General features: G+C 34.0%; 3 protein-coding genes across 3 annotated transcripts; 1 reads left to right on the top strand and 2 right to left on the bottom strand.

Annotated features, from left to right (window-relative positions):
• The first annotated feature begins 3,787 nt into the window (after positions 1-3,787).
• Positions 3,788-7,165, top strand: LOC110722593 (probable polygalacturonase). Its single transcript, XM_021901858.1, has 6 exons — positions 3,788-3,957; positions 4,070-4,420; positions 4,821-4,938; positions 5,538-5,712; positions 5,797-5,867; positions 6,135-7,165. Exons 1-6 carry the CDS (start codon positions 3,922-3,924, stop codon positions 6,845-6,847), a joined length of 1,464 nt encoding a protein of 487 aa, XP_021757550.1. The 5' UTR covers positions 3,788-3,921; the 3' UTR covers positions 6,848-7,165.
• A 296-nt stretch (positions 7,166-7,461) lies between these two features.
• Positions 7,462-12,178, bottom strand: LOC110722594 (mitogen-activated protein kinase homolog MMK2-like). Its single transcript, XM_021901859.1, has 6 exons — positions 11,810-12,178; positions 10,138-10,267; positions 9,746-9,883; positions 8,837-9,169; positions 8,173-8,356; positions 7,462-8,061 (listed from the first exon to the last, which is right to left on the bottom strand). Exons 1-6 carry the CDS (start codon positions 11,986-11,988, stop codon positions 7,889-7,891), a joined length of 1,137 nt encoding a protein of 378 aa, XP_021757551.1. The 5' UTR covers positions 11,989-12,178; the 3' UTR covers positions 7,462-7,888.
• A 3,061-nt stretch (positions 12,179-15,239) lies between these two features.
• Positions 15,240-17,183, bottom strand: LOC110722557. The gene is made up of 2 exons (XM_021901822.1): positions 16,260-17,183; positions 15,240-15,598 (listed from the first exon to the last, which is right to left on the bottom strand). Exons 1-2 carry the CDS (start codon positions 16,928-16,930, stop codon positions 15,415-15,417), a joined length of 855 nt encoding a protein of 284 aa, XP_021757514.1. The 5' UTR covers positions 16,931-17,183; the 3' UTR covers positions 15,240-15,414.
• Positions 17,184-21,677: the final 4,494 nt, after the last annotated feature.

Consider the following 21,677-nt stretch of genomic DNA (forward strand, 5'->3'; position numbering starts at 1 on the left):
GAGGAGAGAGGAGAGAGAAGAGAGAAAAAGGGGCGGCATTAAACGGTGTCATTTAGAGCAAGGGACTATATTTATATGGTTGGTCTCCATACCAGTTATTAGTAATTGTTGTGCGAGTACCAGATAAAACAAAGAGGGCTTTATCTCCAACTTCATTATGGGCTCAAAGGGTGGGCCTACCATTTACAAAATAATTCGTTAGTATTCGATGAAAGTGGACTACTCTAAATTATGATGGCCCAAATTAATCAACGAGCTACCTTGCCATTGATTTTGCATTATTGGCCTTATTGCATGCTATTGGGCTTATGGCACAATACTACACTCATATGTAGACATTTTTTTTAAAATTATTTTATAAAGATCTCATTAAAATAATGTTTTTTTTTTTGACAAAATATAATTTTTTTTTTTTTGGTGTTCTACCCGGTTCACCCTTTGGGCTAATCTGGATTCGGGATCCGTTACTGGTGGTTAGGTTCCAGTCCCCTCCCGATTGTTGTTGCGGGGGATCGAACACGAGTCCTCCCTACCAAGTGTAGTCCCGATCACCGCTACACCAACAACCAATTGGTATTAGTTTATTGATAAATCACTGTGAAGTAACATAGTCGCAAATACTCAAGTAAAATCTTATTAATATATAAACGTACATTACACATTTTTTTTTTAATGCAAACGTACATTACACATTATTAAAAGCAGTTCACATTCAATAGTGCAACTTTCCAAATTTATCAATTGTTTGTTTATTAAGTATGATGTTTCATACTTGAACGTATAACACTACTTTCAAATATCAACTATTTAAAATACTTTGGATCATCTTAATTCATATACATTATTGATATTCTATGATTGTCTAATGAGTTTGTGCATTACAAGTTCTAAACATAGTATCATCAATATACTTTTTTTTTTTTCCTTCAAATAAAACTTCCATATTTTAAATACTTATTGATTAACAAGTAGTGTGCCTCAATTCGTGTACTCGTCTATTAGATTGTGACAATTATGAAAGTAATTGTAATTGGTTATACTTTAAATTACTACAAGCATTTAATTTTTTTAGTGTATTTATACAATCATTGATTTAGATAAAAATTTGTCTAAAAGTTTTATAAAAGTGTAATTGTAGGGCCTTTAATTATACGGAGTATTATTTTGTGTTAGTTTTATTTGTTTGGTTCAATTATATGGACAATATTTAAGAAGGGACACATTCAATGACTAATAAGATAGTGTATAGAAACAATAAATAAGTGAAATTTTAGTTTGTCAAGCAAGTTTGTACGGAGTATTATTTTCACAAGCCGAATTTTCATGCGCCCATCCCCACATCCCTAGATCTGCCATCGTCACAAATAGTCAAAATAGACTATTTATATTAATAGCAACATAATATTCCTAAATACCCTAAACTTCAATTCCTAATAAGATAATACTTAAATTATATCAATATGTAACATAATTCTATTTAAAATATCACTAAGATAAATGTTAGGTAAATATAAGTATAATGAGGGTTCATAATTATCATAAACCTATCAAGGAGAGACATACAGGTTGATACATGATGTGAATACGATGAGAAATTTTATACTAAAAAAAATCGGAGCTAGTAGAAGGGATTACCCAATATTTTTTTTTTGTTTTTGTAATTTGGCACAATATGCTCAGAAATAGATAAATCTACTACATAGAGACACTAGATTCAGAGATATAATTGCTTGTTTATTCTGCGAAGGGATTGGATAGTCCATTCATGCGCATGACAACCTACCGAAAGTGATGAAAGAAATTGTATTAAATGAATGCAATGTACGATAGGAAATTTAAATAGGGAACAACACTTAGAAAAATTATGTGTAGTACACTAGTACTTGTGAATATTGCAATACAAACAAAAGAGTTAAAAAAAAAAAGGTAGTGTAAAGTGTAATGTGTAGTAGTGTTGCCCTCCACTTAACATAAACCCGTGAAAACTTAGGTGGCCGCTAATAATAAATAATGATACTAGTAGTTTAGGATGATCTCACGTAGCGACGAACTTGTGGCTCACGGGTTCTATACTTTGTGCAAAATGCTGTCTGACAAAACTTTCCTCATACTTTGGGTCCCATTTACCCACCATGTTCATCCCATCAAGCCCATCCATAACCTAGAGCCGTTATAGGTATCCAATGAGTCGTGTAGATGTGATTTGATTTTAATTAATCTATATTATATAGTATATAGGTTAGCTTGGTTGTGTTGGTTCCATATCTATTTAAATGAGATTTAACAAATTAGTGATTATTTATGTTTGTGTTGATAAATTATTGTATTGATTTTCTATTTATGTTAATTTTATGGTCCTAACGAGTTTTAGGTGGTGTTCAATTATGGATCAAATAAATTAGATTGATTGTGCTAACAATGGTCTTGAGAAGATTATTGTTAATATGGTAGTACTAAAATACATTTACAGCAAATTGTAATATTAAAACAAAACTTCATCATCAATTATTACTACTTATAAGATTATCTTAAGTAGGTATAGTTGATCAAATCTAATTTGATTATTTAACTTAGAGAGTTAGAGGTGAGGTTGTACTGCCGTACAATATAGATTGGCATAATTATGTCATCTTTACCGTCATTTCTTATCATCTACCAAATATAGTATAGAAACCCGGCCCAAACATGTTACTCTAGGAAAAAAGTTATTGGTACACCTTACACATTCTTGTTCTTAAAAAATTGGCTAGAAAGATTGCTATATTTGCTCAATGCTACTCCGTATTAATATAGGTTAGTGCAACAACCATTTGATTGGACCTTCACTGGAAAGTTTTGAGGGGAATTATAATTTATTGACAATAATTTTGGAGCTATTCTTGTAAATGGCAGTAATAATTTTTATTTTTATTTATTTTTTGTTTTTTTTTAAAAAAAGCTGTTGTGTAACTAAGATTATTCGGTACCACTAAACTAACCAAACCAATTAATTAGTTAGTGGTAGTTTTTGTTGTGGAAGCAACAAGTAGTAGTGGGTGTTGAGTGTGCTCTTCCGTTTTCATAGTGGACTCTGTTTATTTGATGATTTATCTTATCTTTACCATGTTGCATTGGTAAATCCTTATGCACGTTATGCTACACTAATTTGGTGCTTATGTATGGTTGCTTACTTTATACGGAGTCGTATTTATACTAATACTATTTCAAAATACAATGACATGGTTTTTTTTGACACGTTTATGAGATCAGATTAGGTTAATTGAAATGTATTTGAAATAAACGAGAGTTTGAAACCTTAAAATCGTAATCCAATGAGAATTTCGTTTATGACATTTTGTGTTATCAATTAAAGTTAAACGGACAAGATATAGTTGTGTGCACAACTATGAAACCAGTAAACAATCGTCATCAAGAGTTAATGTTGTGTGCACACAACTTTAGCAGGCAAGAATATTCGCGTCACAAATTTGCATAATTTGTTGCTACCCATTTTTGATACCTAGGTTACTAAATGGAGTTTACTCAGTAAATCAAGCTCGGCTCGACTCGACTCGAGTAGCTTGTGAGCACGGTAGACTATACTCCGTATCACAAGTCGCGACAACGACCAACACATAATCCATTATCCATACAACCATACTCCATACTCCATACTCCACAGCACATTCTATAGGATAAAATTAAAACAAACTACTAGCTGGCTAGCTGCTACAATCCAAGAATAATATAAGGTCAGTCCATAACTATTATGAGAACAGTAATAACTTCCGTGAACTTTGTTAATTAATTAACCTTATATTATTACATTTTGGGACCCAAAAAAAAAACTTTTCCTTCCACTTTCTCTCTAATATATAAATTCACACATTCATAAATTCATCATTCATACAATCCAAAACTAAACCACATTATTCCCAAAAAATGCATCTAAGAGGAATTTCTTTAACAACTTATAAGGTAACAAGAAACATAGTTAAACAACCTCTCTTTACATGTTCTTTTGTATAAAACTTTGTTTACATTTTAATTAAATATTTTCTTTTCTATCTAAATTTAATTTTTGTTTCAGGTACAAAAAATGGGTGTAGTATTATTTTGTCTAGTTTTTTTAGTTGGAATAATCATGGATTCGAAAGGCGTCGAAGGAAGAAAAACAAGGGCAGTTTTGAAAAATTTTGAGTATGTTGCAATGAACTGCAGAAGTCATAGTGCTTCTATTACTGATTTTGGTGGTGTAGGTGATGGAAACACTTCTAATACTAAAGCTTTTAAGACAGCCGTTGATCATCTTAGCCAGTTTGAATCCGACGGTGGAGGTTTGCTGTTTGTTCCTGCTGGAAAATGGTTGACTGGAAGCTTCAATCTTGCTAGTCATTTTACTCTGTTTCTTCACAAGGATGCTGTTCTTTTAGCTTCTCAGGTTTGTTTTTTTTTACTTTTTTTAATCTCCTAATTAATACAGTTTTTTTAATACTTGTATTATAATTTTAATGAAATATAATTGGGTGTTTTGTTAGTTAAATATAGTTACATCTTATTGCATTGGTTATTAGACTTTATGTCTTAAATTACATTGGGTGACTAAAACACGACTTGTACCTGAACTTGACCCGATCCAAACCAAACTGATTATTTCAGTAGTCAGATCCTAGCCAAATGGCTTTACCCTTAAATATGGCTTGAACCAAATTTCATTCAAATGACTCGTTTAACACCTCTAAACAACGTGTGGTATGCTAGACAAACCCGTAAATATAAAAAATTAAGATGGTGTTGGTTCATTTTATCATATGCTAAAACACAAATTACTCTTATAACAGGACATGAACGAGTGGCCATTGATCGCGCCCTTGCCATCATATGGCCATGGAAGGGATGGTGGTGGAAGATATGCCAGTCTAATTACCGGTAGCAACCTCACAGATGTGATAATCACAGGTACACTACTCAGAAATTATAATTAGCATGCACTTTAATGGACATTAAGCAATATATTAAGAGAAAATTGTGAAAAAGAACCTTTTAAGTGGTCGATTTTTGAAAAAGGACCTTTTAAGTGAAAACTTGTGACAAAGGACCTTTTAAGTTGCATTTGGTTTGTATAGGGTACTTGGGTGACCTTCCGTGGTGGTCAATGCTGGAGCTCCGGCATTGACTATCACGTGTTAGTCACGTGACTTTTTTTTTTAAAACAAAAAGATTCCCAAATTTCCCTCATTTCCCGACCTAACTCTTTCATTGGTTAGGTGGGAAAGGAGGGAAATTTGGGGTTTTTTTAAAAAAAAAAAAAAAAAGTCATGTGACTAACACGTGATAGTCATCGTCGGAGTTCCGGCATTGACCACCATGTAAGGTCGCAAGCTCACCCAATTACCCCATATAAACAAAATGCAACTTAACTTTTTCACAAGTTTTAACTTAAAAGATACTTTTTCAAAAAGTCAACCACTTAAAAGGACTTTTTTTACAATTTTCTCATATATTAATATGGAGTTACTATGTTATATTAATATGGAGTTACTATGTTATATTAACAGGGGAAAATGGCACAATTGATGGTCAAGGTGAAATGTGGTGGCAGAAATTCCATCATAAGCAGCTTAAGAACACAAGGCCTTACTTGATAGAGCTTCTGTACTCTGACGGTATTCAAATATCGAACATCACTCTCATTAATTCACCTTCATGGAACATTCATCCCGTTTATAGCAGGTAAACTTACTTTGATCATCTTTTTAAACATCATTTACAACAATATTTTTATACAAATCTAATGATAATTTTTCATTATGACAGCAATATAATAATTCAAGGCATAACAATCAGTGCTCCAGTTAACTCTCCTAACACTGATGGGATTAACCCAGGTATATTTTGGTTCTTTGATAAAATTTTCTAGTTTTGTACACTAATCGAGATTGGTAAACGATAACTTATTGAAAAATGTTATGTGATACTCTCTGCAATATAATTCCAATCCCTAGTGAAGAAGGTAGTTGTGGACTTGTGGTAGTATATCATATGGTTATGGTGATACATTGGATCGTCGTAGTGGTACCTTAAATGGTTGCGATTGTCAATTTGTGAAAAATGTTAATCTAATTACATGTGTTATGCCCTGCCTTTTTCTGCAGACTCCTGCACAAACACTAGAATTGAAGACTGCTACATTGTCTCTGGGGATGATTGTGTTGCTGTCAAAAGTGGGTGGGATGAGTATGGAATTTCCTACGGAATGCCCACGAAGCAGCTCATTATCCGTCGTTTGACATGCATTTCTCCTACAAGTGCTGTGATTGCTTTAGGTAGCGAAATGTCAGGAGGAATCCAGGATGTCAGGGCAGAGGACATAGTGGCCATAAACTCGGAGTCAGGAGTGAGAATCAAGACAGGAGCAGGACGAGGAGGTTTTGTGAAGGATATATATGTGAAAGGTTTTACAATGCATACAATGAAATGGGTGTTTTGGATGACAGGGAATTACGGGTCACACCCTGATGACAAGTATGATCCGAATGCTCTTCCTACTATAAAGAACATCAACTACAGAGATATGGTAGCTGATGATGTGAAAATGGCAGCTAGATTAGAAGGGATTTCGGGTGATCCTTTTACTGAGATTTGTATATCGAATGTGACCATAACGATGGCTGCTAAACCAAAGAAAGTTCATTGGGCTTGTACTGATGTTGGTGGGATCTCAAGCGATGTCACACCTAAACCTTGTGATGCGTTGGCTGATCAAGGAGCTGATCATAAAACAGAATGTGAGTATCCTAAAGATCCTTTGCCAATCGACGATGTCAAACTCCAAACATGTTCTTACAACAGAAAGAGGTATCTTTGATGGATGAGAAGCCAGTCTAGAAGGAAAGAAGATATGAATGAAAGATTACATTACTCTATTCTTCTGTCTGAAATGTAATGTTGTTTTTTACCATAGAGAATGAAGGATTTTACAATGTGATATCATATACAGTTTCGATTAGATCTTTGGAGTATGTTTCAATCGCCCTACCAAAGGAAAAGGGAGCTAGCTTAAGAGAAGCATATCAGTGTATTTATGGAAATGAGATTGAGATTTTAGAAGCTGGTTAGAAACTCTAAAACCTACTATGAATGTGTCAAAAGAAAAAATAAAATAAGCTTAAGAAACCTTATCTATTAGTCTATTACCCGTATCTTATGGTACCGAGATATACTAGATTCCTTGCTTGCCTAGAGAATAATTTTACTCGCTCTATCAGAAATTGACGGTCACAAAAGAGTTGTCACATTTGCTAAAATATTTTAGATTATGTATGAATTATCTAATATGCCGTTACTTAAAGTGATGGGGTAGTGATGGAAATAATACTAAACTATTATAAAGGTATATTACAATGTCATATTATTGTATATGAGAAGTGAGACAGTGTGAACTAATTCCGGACAAAAAGGATTGATGACTATATATTCAAGTTACTAAGGATGAGAAATTGCAATAATAGAAGGTAGTTCTGATTGAATACAGGCTGAATGCAGAGAATGTATTCAACTTCAGTAAATATACAGAGTCAAGAAGTTCTGAGCAAGTTATACAAAATAAACTAAAATAAGTATTTAAGGGGTCATATAATTGTCCATAATCTAAAATTCTAGCTATAGAGGAACTCAAATTTCCTTATTTTCCTATTTCATCAACTCTTTTACAAGGAACCAAAGCTAAATACATAATCCAAATTGGCTAACATTTCGGAATGAAAGAACTGGTGCTGACTCTTGACAAATAGCTTCATTTACCTAAAAAGGCGGTCTCCTCCAAGAATGAGCAGCGTATGCAGGAGTAAAAACTGCAGAAGACTACCTTTTGTAGCAGAAGCAAAGCAATTTGTCCTGTCATTTGTACTTAATGAGCGGGATCTGGGTTGAACTTCACTGATTCCTTCCAGATAAGCTCTTTCACATTCTCTTCTGTCAAGGATGATTGCTCGAAATCAAAACGGAAAGGAGCTGAGCAGATGGGCTCATCATTGATATCATGGAGGGAGGCTAAGTATGGGTGACACAGTGCTTCATCCACTGCAAACAGATTAGCACACAAAGAAGATTAATCAAAGATGAACCAAGAAAGTTCTCCATTTTAAAGAGGAATACTAGTACATGTAAATACAAAATGGTTTTCTTCAGTACCAGTAACGCGTTTGTTGGGATCAAAGACGAGCATCTTCTCCAACAGATCAGTGGCTGCTGGGGACATATTAGGAAACCTTGCTGAGAATTGCTGTTTTGGGTACTGTGGAAGTTGTTTCACGTATCTCCTGGCATGGTTGCTCCGCAGAAAGCCCAGGCTCGAATCATCTGGTGACCCTATCAACTTTTGGATCCAAAATGACATAATGTTTCAGTCTGATTACTGAGAAACAGATATAGTACACATAATCTTAATTCTGCAACATGCTAAGTTTAAATGTACTAATTTACATGTTTACTAAAGTAAGGCATCAAACAATGGTACAATTTACTTATCTTATGAAGAATGTCAGCAAAATGTGTGACATGAAAGCACCAAAGCACAAAGAAAGTTGGCATATACAACAATGTACCTAAATCCATGAAATTTATAATATATGCATGATCCTTTCTAGGCCATGTACATAAGAGGTTAGCTATTATAATTAATACAAGTAGAATTTACCAGCTGACGAGACATCAAGTATCAAGCTAACCTCAGAGGATGCCTTCCTCAAGCTTAACCAAGTACTTCAAAGTCTGAGCTTCGAACATACTTCCTCATGAACTGAACTTCAGAGGAATAAACTGTAACTAGAAGATACGAGGGAGGGCAGAACTTTACCTCAGTAATAAGCCTCAGCTGGTGAACATAATCTTTGCCTGGGAACAAGGGTTCTCTTGTCATGATTTCACCAAATATACATCCAACAGACCAGACATCAATTGCAGCTGTGTATTCTGAACAATTAAGGAGCAACTCAGGTGCTCGATACCAGCGAGTTACAACATACTCAGTCATAAAATCTGTCTCAGTGGTGGTCCTAGCCAGCCCAAAGTCTCCAATCTTTAGGTCACAGTTTGCATTTAGAAGTAAATTACTGGGCTTGAGATCGCGATGCAAGACCTTTGCAGAGTGTACATATTTTAGACCGCGTAATAGCTGGTATAAGAAGTACTGCAGTCCACAAAAAGTATTAGTCTCTTTAACAGCTTGGATAGAGCAAAGTTAACAGAAAGTTCAATGGGTAAATAACATGTTTAAAACAGTGGAAATATAGATTTATTCAAACTTCAGGGATATCCCAAACCGTCAACTAGTTTCAAACACTATTTAAGTACAGTGAGATTGTATCCGTTTACCTTGAGAATCTTTAAGTTTAGTTTAACAGAAACAAATGAACCACAATAAGTTGCGTTTGGTAGAGAATGAAATCATTTTTCAGGAAAAACAGATTTTCTCATTTTCTACCACTTGGTGGTATAGGAGTGAAAATAATCTTTTGGAAAAACGTTCTCTCAAAAAGAGTTTTCTTTTCAAAGGAAGCAATGTCATATTTTCCTCCATATTCTTTCAATTTCCCTCTCATTCATTTCCCTTATTCACCTTCTCTAGGAAGGATCAAACGAAGCAAACTGATTTGAAACTTGATTTCCATTAACATTGATTGTTTTCCCTTTGAACCAAACAAAACCTAAGAATGACTTGGGGGTTCCAAAGAACTTGATCTCAATTGCAGTAAACATGACAAACCTGGCAATGATCATCAGTCAGAGCTTGGTTAGAGCGAATTATCTGATGAAGATCAGTGTCCATCAGTTCATAAACAATGTAAACATCATTGAATGCTTCTTTCTTTGGTGGTCGGATGATATCCTTTATGGCAATAATCTGCATCAAGCCAAGAAAATTAAAATCTGATAAAACTTAGAGATTACTGATACTCCATACTAAAAGTTACATTCGGACAAATAGGAGACATGCATCATGAAAGATTTGGGAATTTACCATTTACCTTAGATGAAGATGTGTACAATTGCAGCAAAAAACTAAATGAATTAATAAGAGACTGTACTTATGAAAAGCAAAATCTTCACAGCTAGAAGGCTAGCTAACACATAATGAAACTGCGAAAGCAAGCTCACATTTTCATGATCCATATGGCGAAGTAGTTTGATCTCCCTCAGAGTTCTTTTTGCATCTACTATATTGTCAAATGCATTACCAATCTTCTTGATAGCAACCTCATGGTGTGTATCTGAGTTCACAGCAGCACTGGAAAGAAAGAATTGTGTTATTTCTCTGACAGTTGTAAACCCGTATAGCTTAAGTCATTCCCTACATCATGTAAGCCAAACAGACACGAACCCTTTCCTATGTACTTTGAGACGGATCACCCTCAATGAAAATGTCTACAGAAAAACTATATAAGCACAGAAATTAAGCAAAAGGGCAGGGGAAAAAAGACAGCAATCTATGAAATTTCCTTTGGCAAATTTTCTCTTTTAAGTTGAAGACTACAATACTTGTGTAATTCAAAGTCAAGTAGTGGTAGCAGCATCCATCCTTCAAAACTAATTTAGATTAAAGATAACAATACACTTATCAACAACAATCATAGTTTCACAGCTTCTACTTCAAGTCGAGGATACCCCAGTTTCTCATGGTACATGACATTTTCGTAAATAAACCAACAACTTTATTCAACTGTGGAGCCCACAATAATGAAAAAGTTGTTGATTTATTCACGAAAATGGCCCCATGAAAAACAAACTTTGTTTCTCACCATGAGAAACAGGGAATTTCCCCTTCAAGTCATGGGCTACAAGAGATACTTTAATAAAGTTTAATCGTAATCACAACCTACAACTGAAGATAACAATGCATTCATCAACAATCACAGATTCACAGCATCTCATGGACTAACAATAGCTACTATAGTAGTGTTCATTAGTAATAACAACCACCAATCGAAGGTAACAATACATTTATCAACAATCATAAGATTCATAACATCTATTTTCATTCATGGAGTAACAACAAAGACTATAGTAATGTTCATTGTTAATATATAACAGCCACCAATTGAAGATAACTTTAAATTTATCAACAGCATCTATTCTCAATTATGAACTGACAAGAAAAGATACAGTATTTGCTCATTAATTATCAGAAACACCAATTTTCTGTTTTGATCTCCCAAAACAAATAAATTAGTAGATGAATGAATAATAAATTCTTATGATTTTTTTATTTGGTTTTATCAAAGAAAAATAGCTCTTCTGAAACATGCAAGTACAAGAACTTCTCAACCTCATTCATACATGCTTCAAAATTATTAGCAAGACACAATAAATAGTCATTGTTTCAACCTAAGACATCAAAAGAGACAAACCCCCTTTCATTTAGCTCTAATAAGTCAATCAATATCAACCAACCCAAATTTTAATTTTAAACCAAATTAGACAACACCCATCAAAATTTCTAAACTCAAACAACATTACCTACTTCAATTCGTATTTACCTATTTTGTACGAGACAGTCTCACAATAACTTATTGTCACTTAGACAACATGTACTATGTATACAAATATGGACTAAGTTTGATATGAGACACCGTCTTCAGACTCTTGTTTGCATGCTCGTTAAAATTACACTATCAACGTGACTATATATTATTTGGTATCCATTTGCTACAAAAACTTGTTACAAGAAAAACACACCAAAATTAAAAAAGAACACAAACCCACATAATAAATGAACATTAAATAAGAAACAACAACTAAGAAAGATTAGAAAAATGAAATAAGAACATACCAAACGAGGCCAGAAGCACCACGACCAATGGGACGAATAGGAGGAACATACTTAGAAGAAACTTCAAATAAACTGCCGTGGACATTGTACTGAACATAACGACCACCGTGAGTCATTACACCTTTAATTTTAGATTCTTGGTTGCCTTCTGTTGAGTGCAATGCTTCGAAACAATCCATTTCTTCTTCTTTCTCTCTCTTCTTTCTCTCTCTTTCTGTACTATAGTAATAATACTAGTGACTAGTGATTTTTTTGGAGTGGGAGAAATGTGAGTTTTGCAACCAAACAACGGGAAAAAGAAACACTCGATTTTTTTGACCTCCCAACTAATTAATTATTTTAGGGGTGGAAATGAAATGTAGAAAAGAAAAGTCTCTTTTTTCAAATTCCGTGAAGTGCTAACGGACTTCTTCTTCTTCTTCATGGGTTTCTGTTCCACGCGTCACCTTTCTATGATGTTGACAACTTTTTTTTGTGTGTGTATTATGTCCTTTATTTTGACCATTAATAATTTCTTATTTTAAATTTGTAAAATGAAAATGGTACGGAGTATTAAGGTTTGTTCTAATTTATTGAACTGAACTGAAATGAACTAATTGGAGCTGAACTGAATGGAGGTAAAATGAATTGTTTATGAGAAAAGGAAATTAGGAGTTGAACTGAACTGAATTAGTTGGAGCTGATTTGAACTGAAATTAAACAGAAGAGAATAGACCCTTAATAAAATGTATTCATTAATTACACTAATTTGCGAGTGAATTTGTCATGTATTCCTAAATTAATATTTCCTCCGTTTTTTATAATTGCAACCGTTTGACTTGTACATTATTCATGTGTTTTACTTTAACAATCTTTGATGATTTATACTTAAACAAAATATAATCGATCATGTGGAATCTTGTTAGATTCGTCTCGATTTATACTAAATTAGTATCAATTGTTTATAATTTTTACATATTGGTAAATAAAGATATTAACATTAAAATCATGCATAAGCAAGAGTGAAAAGAGAAGTGTTGCAACTAAAAAAATAGAGGAAGTACAAAATAAGGAAAGATATTTATAGATTAGAAAAAATAAAATCATGTGTGATCTTATTCAATAACATAATTTTGCATTTAGGGCATGTTCTCTTCAGCTTATATATAGGGTTAATATTTGTCTTCCTTAAGATTAGTTATATGTACCTTAAGATACGTATGGTACAAAATAATAACTCGGCAATTAAGGCATGTTTTCTTCAGCTTATTTTCAGTTGAGTTTAGTTCATAATTTCCTTCTCTCCTAAAATATTCCGTTTGGTTCAACCAATCAAAACAGACCCTTAATATATAATTTTTCCAAAAATAAATAAGTTATAAGAGAATAAAAAAGTTTGGGCAAGAAAAAATTAAAGGAGAAGCTGTACGTGTATATTTTAGGGGGCAGGGGTAATATTAGAGATTGTTATTTTAATACTTAGGGTCTGTTCTCATTGACTGAACTGAGCTGAACTGAATTGAACTGAAATGAACTGAAATGAACTGAATTGAGTTGAGTTGAAATGAATATTTTATAAGAGAGGGAAATTAGGAACTGAACTGAACTGAATTTCAACGTATGAGAACACACCCTTAGTATTAGTTGAAGATATTATCCTCTAAAAAAAACACATTGAATTGATCAAAACTAGGTAGGACTATTGACAGCTTGCGAAAATTTATTTCAAAAATACTCCGTACCTATTTTTTTACCCGCTAAATAAGATCATGATAAATTGTAAACAATCCATTGTGGTCTCGTGGAAGTAATAATGTGTAGTCTTTTCTCACCACACTATTTTCATACTAGATACGACCCAAAATTCGCATCATTATTCAAAGTTATTTTCCCTTGTTTCTATACAAATAATACATGATCCATTGAAAGTTATTTTATGCCCTTATTACCTTGTGGTGCACTTCTAAATCCCACCAACTTTTCTATTATATGGTTTAATTATTTATTATTATATATCAATTTACTTTTTTTTAAAAAAAAAATTTGTTACATGATAACAAAGTAATAAAAAAGAAAAATAGGTGGATAATGTTTCAACACTTGCATGATCAAAATTGAATAGGAGTTTAATCAAGTATGTTTTCTAGAGGATTTGGTAGTTGTGGGAGTTCACGAGACATGAGCTCTTACTCACAAGCATGACATTGTTGTAAGGTTCTTCTCTATCCAAATGTCACTTTTTTTAGGCCAAAATTAATTAAAAGGACAAAAAAATTGCCAACCAAATTTAGTTCTTCCATATATATCTCTAAATTGGCTTATAAAAATTTCCCCATTCGATAGCATGAGAAGCCATATTCTCTAAATTCACTTTATCAAAGAGCATATCCCTAAGCTTATATATATATCCATGGATTTGATTAGACGGACAATCAACATTATGTACATACATTCATTGATGCAATGATAGTATATAAATAAACTCAAAGGCTCGGATTATATCCAAGTTAAATGCTCCGATTGTTTAATATATGTGGGTGTATATACTAAGGGTTTTGATTAACAAATTGTAACAAGAAATTTGAAGATTGGCAGCTAGCTTAGCTTATAGTAATTGAATTAAAGAATTTTGGAGTGCATTATGGAAGAATAATTAAAGGTGTAAATGTATAATAAACATATAAAAGGTTGAAGTTTTGGTCTAGCTATCAATTTAACATAAAAATGTCCAAGACTTTAAACGATCAACATTATTTATTTTTCAATCATACATAAACTCTATCTCTATATAGCTTGTTTATTATTTGTGAGTTTGAAATGACAAGTACTAGAATCACATACGCGTTTCAAATGCTAATTTTCAAGATCTTTAATAGTTAATAGTTAATTAATAATGAAGATCACTGATATTAAAATACATCAAAGATCAATGAGTGAGTTTTCTCAAGCCTAATTCTTAAAACATTTATAAATTTTATATTTTTGCAACACTTATTAGTTGTTTGACTATACATTTACATACCAAACACCCCCTTTACCTAAATACACGATTGCCTACTTATGTGCATATCCGAGATGCATGCACAATAAGGTGCTTGGCATGGATGATTGATCGATTAAGCTTTCTTATTTTGTATTTTCACTTCTAGTTGGTCTTTGACGTGATTCATGTATATCATTCATGTGATGAAACGATATATTTCCTCCGTTAATGGTTAATTGCAACAAAGGAATATTTTATATCTCACAAATAATACCCCTTTGTTGCAATTAACCATTAACGGAGGGAGTATAAATAATAACCAAGTATACTTAGAGATATATCTAGCATTTTATTTAACGTGCCCCAATAATTGATCTGACTACCATATATATAAATATATATATATATAGACATTTTACTGGATCTATTAAACTTATAAGCTAGAATTCAATCTTCAATTGAACATGATATAGCTAGTAAGGAGTACAATGTTTCTCCAACGATTGAATCTCTTAGCTTGGCTCGCTGAGTATTACATACTTTGGCTAATGAATTCCGAATCAAGGTTTATCTAGAAGCTTCAGCTCCCAATTCGAGTGCTTTTTAAGGATTGAAAAAAAAATTGTAATCCTTTGAAAATGGTTCAGACCAGAAGCCAGAAATTTCTATGAGTTTTGGAATTGAGAATATAGCCTGAATTTTGTCCCTTCTTTTGCACTGCCACACAAGTGCATGGACTATTTTCTATTAGATATTCGACCGTGTCTACTGATTTTGGTGCACCTCCTCGTAATACTGTTGATCCAGTACTAAAAGATCTTCTCGGCCTGTTAAACCATAGAGATATGTTACAATATGATATGATCAATTACATAATTTGCATAACAGATCTAACTTGTACAAATATTAATAGGGTTGTTTTTATTTATTTTCAAAAAAAAAATAATAATTCAATCCCCTTATACATTATATCATCATACAACACCCCTTGCATGAAGTTGAATTAAATAAATAGATAAATGTTCTTATAAAAAAAATAGAATATGATAATCGATGCAAATGTTAAACCCTTGAAAAAACCCACATGTGAGTGGTGTGTTATCCCATATTGGTTAAGTCTATAAGTAAGAGTTTGTATTGGGATGTGTATCTCACATTGACGAAAGAAGATAATTGTGTCAACTTTATATGGCTAAGGGGCTACTCCCCTCATGGTTTTGAGGTAGAACCTCCTTCGTCTTATAAAATGGTAAGATGTGATGGGTGTGGCCAAGGCTCGTTTATCAGCAAATGTTTTATCAACTAAATTCATTGATCTTCAATTAGTCTAATTAATTATATAAGTCAATTATAGATTTCTTTGAATTCAAAACAATGGTTTTAACAAAATAATTTTTAATTATTCTATATATTATGATGATCATATAAACATGCAACTAAAATTAAGAAGAATAATTATTATAATGAATGGTTAAAAATAAATCTTACCCTAAAAGAATAGACACAAGGTGACGACGTTGGCCAACAACAAGTAAATCAACCATCAATTCCTTACACCTTAGCAAAATAACAGCCCCTTTATTATCCAAACTCCCTTGTTCCACCTTCTCAACCCAAACCCTCGAATTCGGAAACGTTCCTTTACATGCCCTCTTCATAACCTCTAGGAAATCTTTGCCACCACCGCCACCACCACCCTCACCGGCATCAGCCGTGGGATGGAAGTTAGATATCCCCGCCAACCCGGGGTCGGAATGACGTCTAAAAAAAGATTTTATCAACAAGGGTGATTTTTTAGAAGGTTGTGTTACGTGCATGAGAATTAGGTCATCATTGTCTTGCATTGCATGGGAAAGAACGTATTGTAGGGCGGCCACCGACTCTGCGGTGGCGTCCGCCACCACCATCACCCTCCGTTTACAAGAGGGTGATGCGTTCGATTTCCATGCCATGCAATTGTGTGGAGGTGTTAGTAGGGGAGGACGCCGCCTCCCCCCATCGTGTAGAGGGCTCGAGAAGGTGGAGGTGGAGGCGGTGGTGGCGGTGGTGTAATTCGAGGGTGTTAATTGATAACATTTAGGTTTTACATGGTTAATTTTTTTTTGAAAGATGCATTTGATTGGAAATCTAAAGATGTATTTGCCTTTTTTTGGTGACATTATTTTTTCCTAATTCATAGGTTAAATTATTGGAGTATTGTGATTATTTTTAAATTTGGGTTTTGTGACTTGAGGTTAGATTTCTTGAATCCAGCTACAATACATGACCAGGTCATATTTCCTAACTATAGAGGTTTACGTACTTTAATTATGGAATTATAGATAAGAAGATTGGTTTCGAGCAATGCATTATTCATAAATGTTTGTATTGTGAACCTAATTAAGTGTAAATTATTTGGCGAGAAGAATATGACAAAACTCTAAACACAACTAAAACTATGATCAATCTTCATGTTTTAAAACTATACATCTAGATACAATCTTACATCAAATTTTTTTTTTCCTAATATGTTGGTGAGTACTCATGATCAAATTTAGGCTCCTAAATCAAGAAATTCCAACAAACAAATTCTTAGAAAATCGAACATATGAAGTGTTATTTAACTCTTCTTTTCTATATATTCCTTCCGTCCCTAAACATAATTCTCATTTGATTTTTCACGTCTCCAGCATGTGACACAAAGCGTCCATATCTCAACTTTTATTTTTTTTTATTTTTTTTGAAAGTCATCTCAATATATGTTTCATACTATCAACTCTTTATAATTTTTACTTATATTGATTGATAATTAGAAATCGATATTAATCGTTGCAATAGTGCATAAGAACATGAGATAATTTTAAAGATTCACAAAAAATTAAATATATTCATAATTTATAAAATTTAAAGATTGTGCACAATTAACTGCTATGCTTAATCTAAAAAAAACACAAAAAGCTTAAGCTTAATTAAAGACGTCAGATAGCATTTTGGAGATAGAGATAAACTTGGACCAGTTAGTATACTCCTAGCGGGTTCGTTTGATGTGTTTCCGTCTTCCAACATTTTAGCCCGCTTGAAAGAACAAGAATTTTAACTTTACAAAAAAAAAGTGATTGCTATTATCAGTGCAACGTCAAGCCCAAGTGATTACATTTTACATGATCCAGCCCACAAATTAACAATGTATGGGCCATAACTTTGTTATTATTAATGGAAAAATTTGCAATTTGCAACCATTTAAAATTAGTATTTTGCAAATTGTTGTCATTAAAAAAAAAATTGCAAATTACAAGTTGTTATAAATTGTAAATTGCAACATAATTCATTTTTTTCATCGGTTTACGTGTCAAAAAGGGGTTAAGGTTTTATCGACTATTGTAGTCCTTAAGGTTCTAAATTGAGCTCAAAATTGACAAAAAATTAAAGTTAGTACCTCGTTTTTATAGCGAAAAATAGTTTCCCAAAAATCGATAATTTTTAATACGCAAAATGAGGCACTTATGTTATTTTCCCGCCTAAATGCAGGGATGTTGTCATCCTTTTTTTTTTTAGAGCTATCATATTTAATAATTTTAAATTTGAATATTGGAAGCTTCTACATTACAAATACAACCAATCAATTTATCCTTAAAAAATGAAATAAATTTTAAATAACACACTAATAAATAGACTCCTATGCAGATACAAAGTGCATAATTCTTATTTATATTTATCTATTTTTTTTAAAAAAAATACAAATTATAAAAATAGATTTTATATAAACCGTGCCTCGCATAGGTTCCAACCAAGCTAAAAAAATAAAAGAGAACCGAAAAAGGCGGGAAATCTTTTTACAAGGTAATGACAAGTGTTATGGAAAGATTTGCTTTAATTATATGTTAATAGAAAATTTATGATTAATAACTTATAATAAATTAATTTCTAATTTCAACTATAATTTCAAGTTTGCTTTTTGTTTGAAAAGATATAATCCATAGATTTTCCATATGAATTGGTGGAGATTACTTAAAGAAAATGAAAAACTCATTACCCTAATTTGAAGTTTTTTACCAGGTCTATTACTTTCAAGTTTGCTTTCTTGTGAGTTGTGATAATAAAATGCTTGGTTGGAATGAGATGGATAATTTTATTAGTGGATAATATGGAATACAAAGTATAGACACACAATAAAACAATTTCAAATTGTACTGGTGATTTGGTATGTTATTCAATTTTTATAAAAAAAAAATACATTTCGTAAAATTATACTCCGTATTTATTCACTTTACATAGTTCGAACCTTAATTTTGTAGTTGACGAATGATTTAGTGAAAGATTGGGAGAAATTGAAACTTACAGATGACGAAGTTGCTGTTATTGGAGGAGAATCCCTCGAAACTGATAACGAGGGTTCGAACACTCAATTGAAATTGTCTCTTGTGGGTAAGATATGCACTAGCAAACCCTATAACTCGGAGGCTATGAAGCGAACATTGCAGACCGTCTGGAAACTGAAAGAAGGTGTAGCAATCAGGGTTGTGGAGACAAATCTCTTCGTTTTCCAATTCTTTTGTGAGAGTGACAAAGATCGTGTGATCGAAGGATGCCCCTGGTTCTTTGATGATAAAATTATGTTGCTTAAAGAAGTGTAGGGAGACGAGCAGCCTTCGGAGATAACATTCACTCACGCTCCTATGTGGATTCGCTTATTGGATGTTCCATTCAATAGGCGTAATAACAATACTATGTATGATGTTGGTGAATTTCTTGGTGGCTTTATCGAGCTAGATGATGAGGACCCTTTGGGATGGAGTGAGTTTGTGAGACTGAAGATTAATGTGGACATTAGAAAACCTTTGCGCAGGGGATTTAAACTTGCAACAGGTTCTGCCTCATCAAAGTGGATTGATATCAAGTACGAAAGACTTGCTGATTTCTGTTTCTTTTGTGGTATGCTCGACCACACTGATCGTGACTGCCATGTTAAAGAATTAGCAAGGTCTGAGGAGGAAGAATTGGTTTTTCAGTATGGCCCTTGGCTCCGTGCAACTCCAAGAAAATGTGCTAAAATTAACCCGACTGATAAAGAGAAGGAACGAAGGTGGAAAGAGTCCATAACCACCTGCCATTCTGTGAAGCCGAAGAGTTTCAATGATCCAGGCGTAATCAAACTCGGACCACCAGGGGCAGCGAGAAAACTTCTTTTTAACTCCCCGAAGCAATCTCAAGAGGGCAATGTTGTTAGTGAGAAGGCCCAAATTGTAAGGAAAGCTCGTTTGGTGGCTGAAAAAACAGGTGATAATGCAACAACGGTGCTAAGGTTGAAGGGTGTTGAAGAAACTGATTTTAGCTCTGCTCCCCAACCTATCATCGCTGACCAGGGAAAGCAACTCAAGGTTAACAATGACTCAACTCTGGAAAAGAGGACGGAACCCAGTGTTGATCCTAAGCCGAAGCATAATGGTGGAGGAGGGAATGCAGAAGTGACTCTCGAAGATCCTAATATTATCACAAAATCAGTTGCTGCTGACGCTTTCTACCAAGATGAAATAATGCAAGAAATTGAGCCTGAGGTGTAAAAAGGGGGAGGATGGAAAAGGAAGGACAGAGCAGCCATCGTTCGTAGCAAGGAGGGGTCAATTGTTCAATCTAGTGTGGCTGCCCCAGCAAACCGCAAGAGGCAAGCAGGGGATGCTCAATTGGAGGTTGTGACGGTGAAGAAGGGGAAAATTGTTGGTTCTACTACTGCCGGAGACGGTTCAAATCAAGTAGAGGGGTCTGGTCATAACCAACCCCTCGAAAAGCAATGAATACCTTATGATGGAACGTTCGAGGTCTTGGAAACCCTCGAGCGGTTGGTGCACTTAGCAATTGGTGTGCTTCTCTTGCCCCTAATCTTGTCTTTCTTTCTAAAACTATGATTAATAAAGTTTCCTCTGAGCATGTTAAACATAGATTAGGTTTCGATTGTGCTTTTGGTGTGAGTAGTAGAGGTCTCTCTGGAGGCTTATGTTTGTACTGGAATAGTAGTTCAATTGACTTTGAGCTCATTTCTTTTTCTGATCATCACATTTGTGGCAAAGTAATACAATCAGACTTTGTGTGGTATTTCATTGGTGTTTATGGTTGGCCGGCCTCGGCTGAAAAATTCAAGACTTGGTCACTTATCCGTTCCCTTTGTGAGAATATTTGTGGCCCGATTTTAATCGGGGGTGATTTCAATGAAATTCTTAGTATGGAGGAGAAAGAAGGGGGCACTGATAATGAACGTAGAGAGATTAATGCTTTTCGTGACGTGCTTGATGACCATGGTTTGCGTGACTTGGGTTACGAAGGCCAATGGTATACTTGGCAGAGAGGTCGTACCATAGAAACTTGTGTTCGGGAGAGGCTTGATCGTTTTTGTGGAAATGATGAATGGTTTTCTATGTTCCCTGATACATATGTTGAGCACCTTGTCCGGTTTAAATCAGATCACACCCTAATATTGGTGAGATAGAGGCGGCCTAAAAGGAAGCGTAGAAGAGGGAAGAAATCTTTCAAGTTCGAAACAACATGGCTTCTCGATTCTGAATGTGAGCAGGTGGTCAAACAAACCTGGAAAGACACTGAAGGTTGCCTTATGTTAGACAGACTTGGAAGGCTACTTGGGTCATTGCGGAGTTGGAGTGGCAAAAAATTTGTTAAGTTTCATCAACAAATCGATGACTTAGAGCAGCAACTTCAGGAGGTGCAAGAGGGGGTGATGTCGGATGATAACATTCGTCGTGGGGCAGAAATTGAGAAGAAGCTTGATGGCATTTATGAGCAACAAGAGGCCTACTGGTATTTGAGATCAAGGTCGGCAGAGATAAAAGACGGAGACAAAAATACAAAGTATTTCCACCATAAAGCATCCCAACGGAAAAAGAAAAACACAATTTTGGGGCTGCTTGATGAGAATGG

This window comes from Chenopodium quinoa, unplaced genomic scaffold (genome assembly GCF_001683475.1).
Source record: "Chenopodium quinoa cultivar QQ74 unplaced genomic scaffold, ASM168347v1, whole genome shotgun sequence".
In the NCBI taxonomy this organism is placed as follows: domain Eukaryota; kingdom Viridiplantae; phylum Streptophyta; class Magnoliopsida; order Caryophyllales; family Amaranthaceae; genus Chenopodium; species Chenopodium quinoa.

Coding starts and splice junctions, on each gene's coding strand:
- LOC110722593 (XM_021901858.1), top strand. CDS start 3,922: ATGCATCTAAGAGGAATTTCTTTAACAACTTATAAG. Junction 4,421..4,820: donor CTGTTCTTTTAGCTTCTCAG/GTTTGTTTTTTT, acceptor CTCTTATAACAG/GACATGAACGAGTGGCCATT. Junction 4,939..5,537: donor CACAGATGTGATAATCACAG/GTACACTACTCA, acceptor TTATATTAACAG/GGGAAAATGGCACAATTGAT.
- LOC110722594 (XM_021901859.1), bottom strand. CDS start 11,988: ATGGATTGTTTCGAAGCATTGCACTCAACAGAAGGCAACCAAGAATCT. Junction 10,268..11,809: donor GGTGCTTCTGGCCTCGTTTG/GTATGTTCTTAT, acceptor CTTTCTTTCCAG/TGCTGCTGTGAACTCAGATA. Junction 8,357..8,836: donor AGCTGAGGCTTATTACTGAG/GTAAAGTTCTGC, acceptor TGGATCCAAAAG/TTGATAGGGTCACCAGATGA.
- LOC110722557 (XM_021901822.1), bottom strand. CDS start 16,930: ATGTCACCAAAAAAAGGCAAATACATCTTTAGATTTCCAATCAAATGC. Junction 15,599..16,259: donor CTTGTGTCTATTCTTTTAGG/GTAAGATTTATT, acceptor ATGGTTTAACAG/GCCGAGAAGATCTTTTAGTA.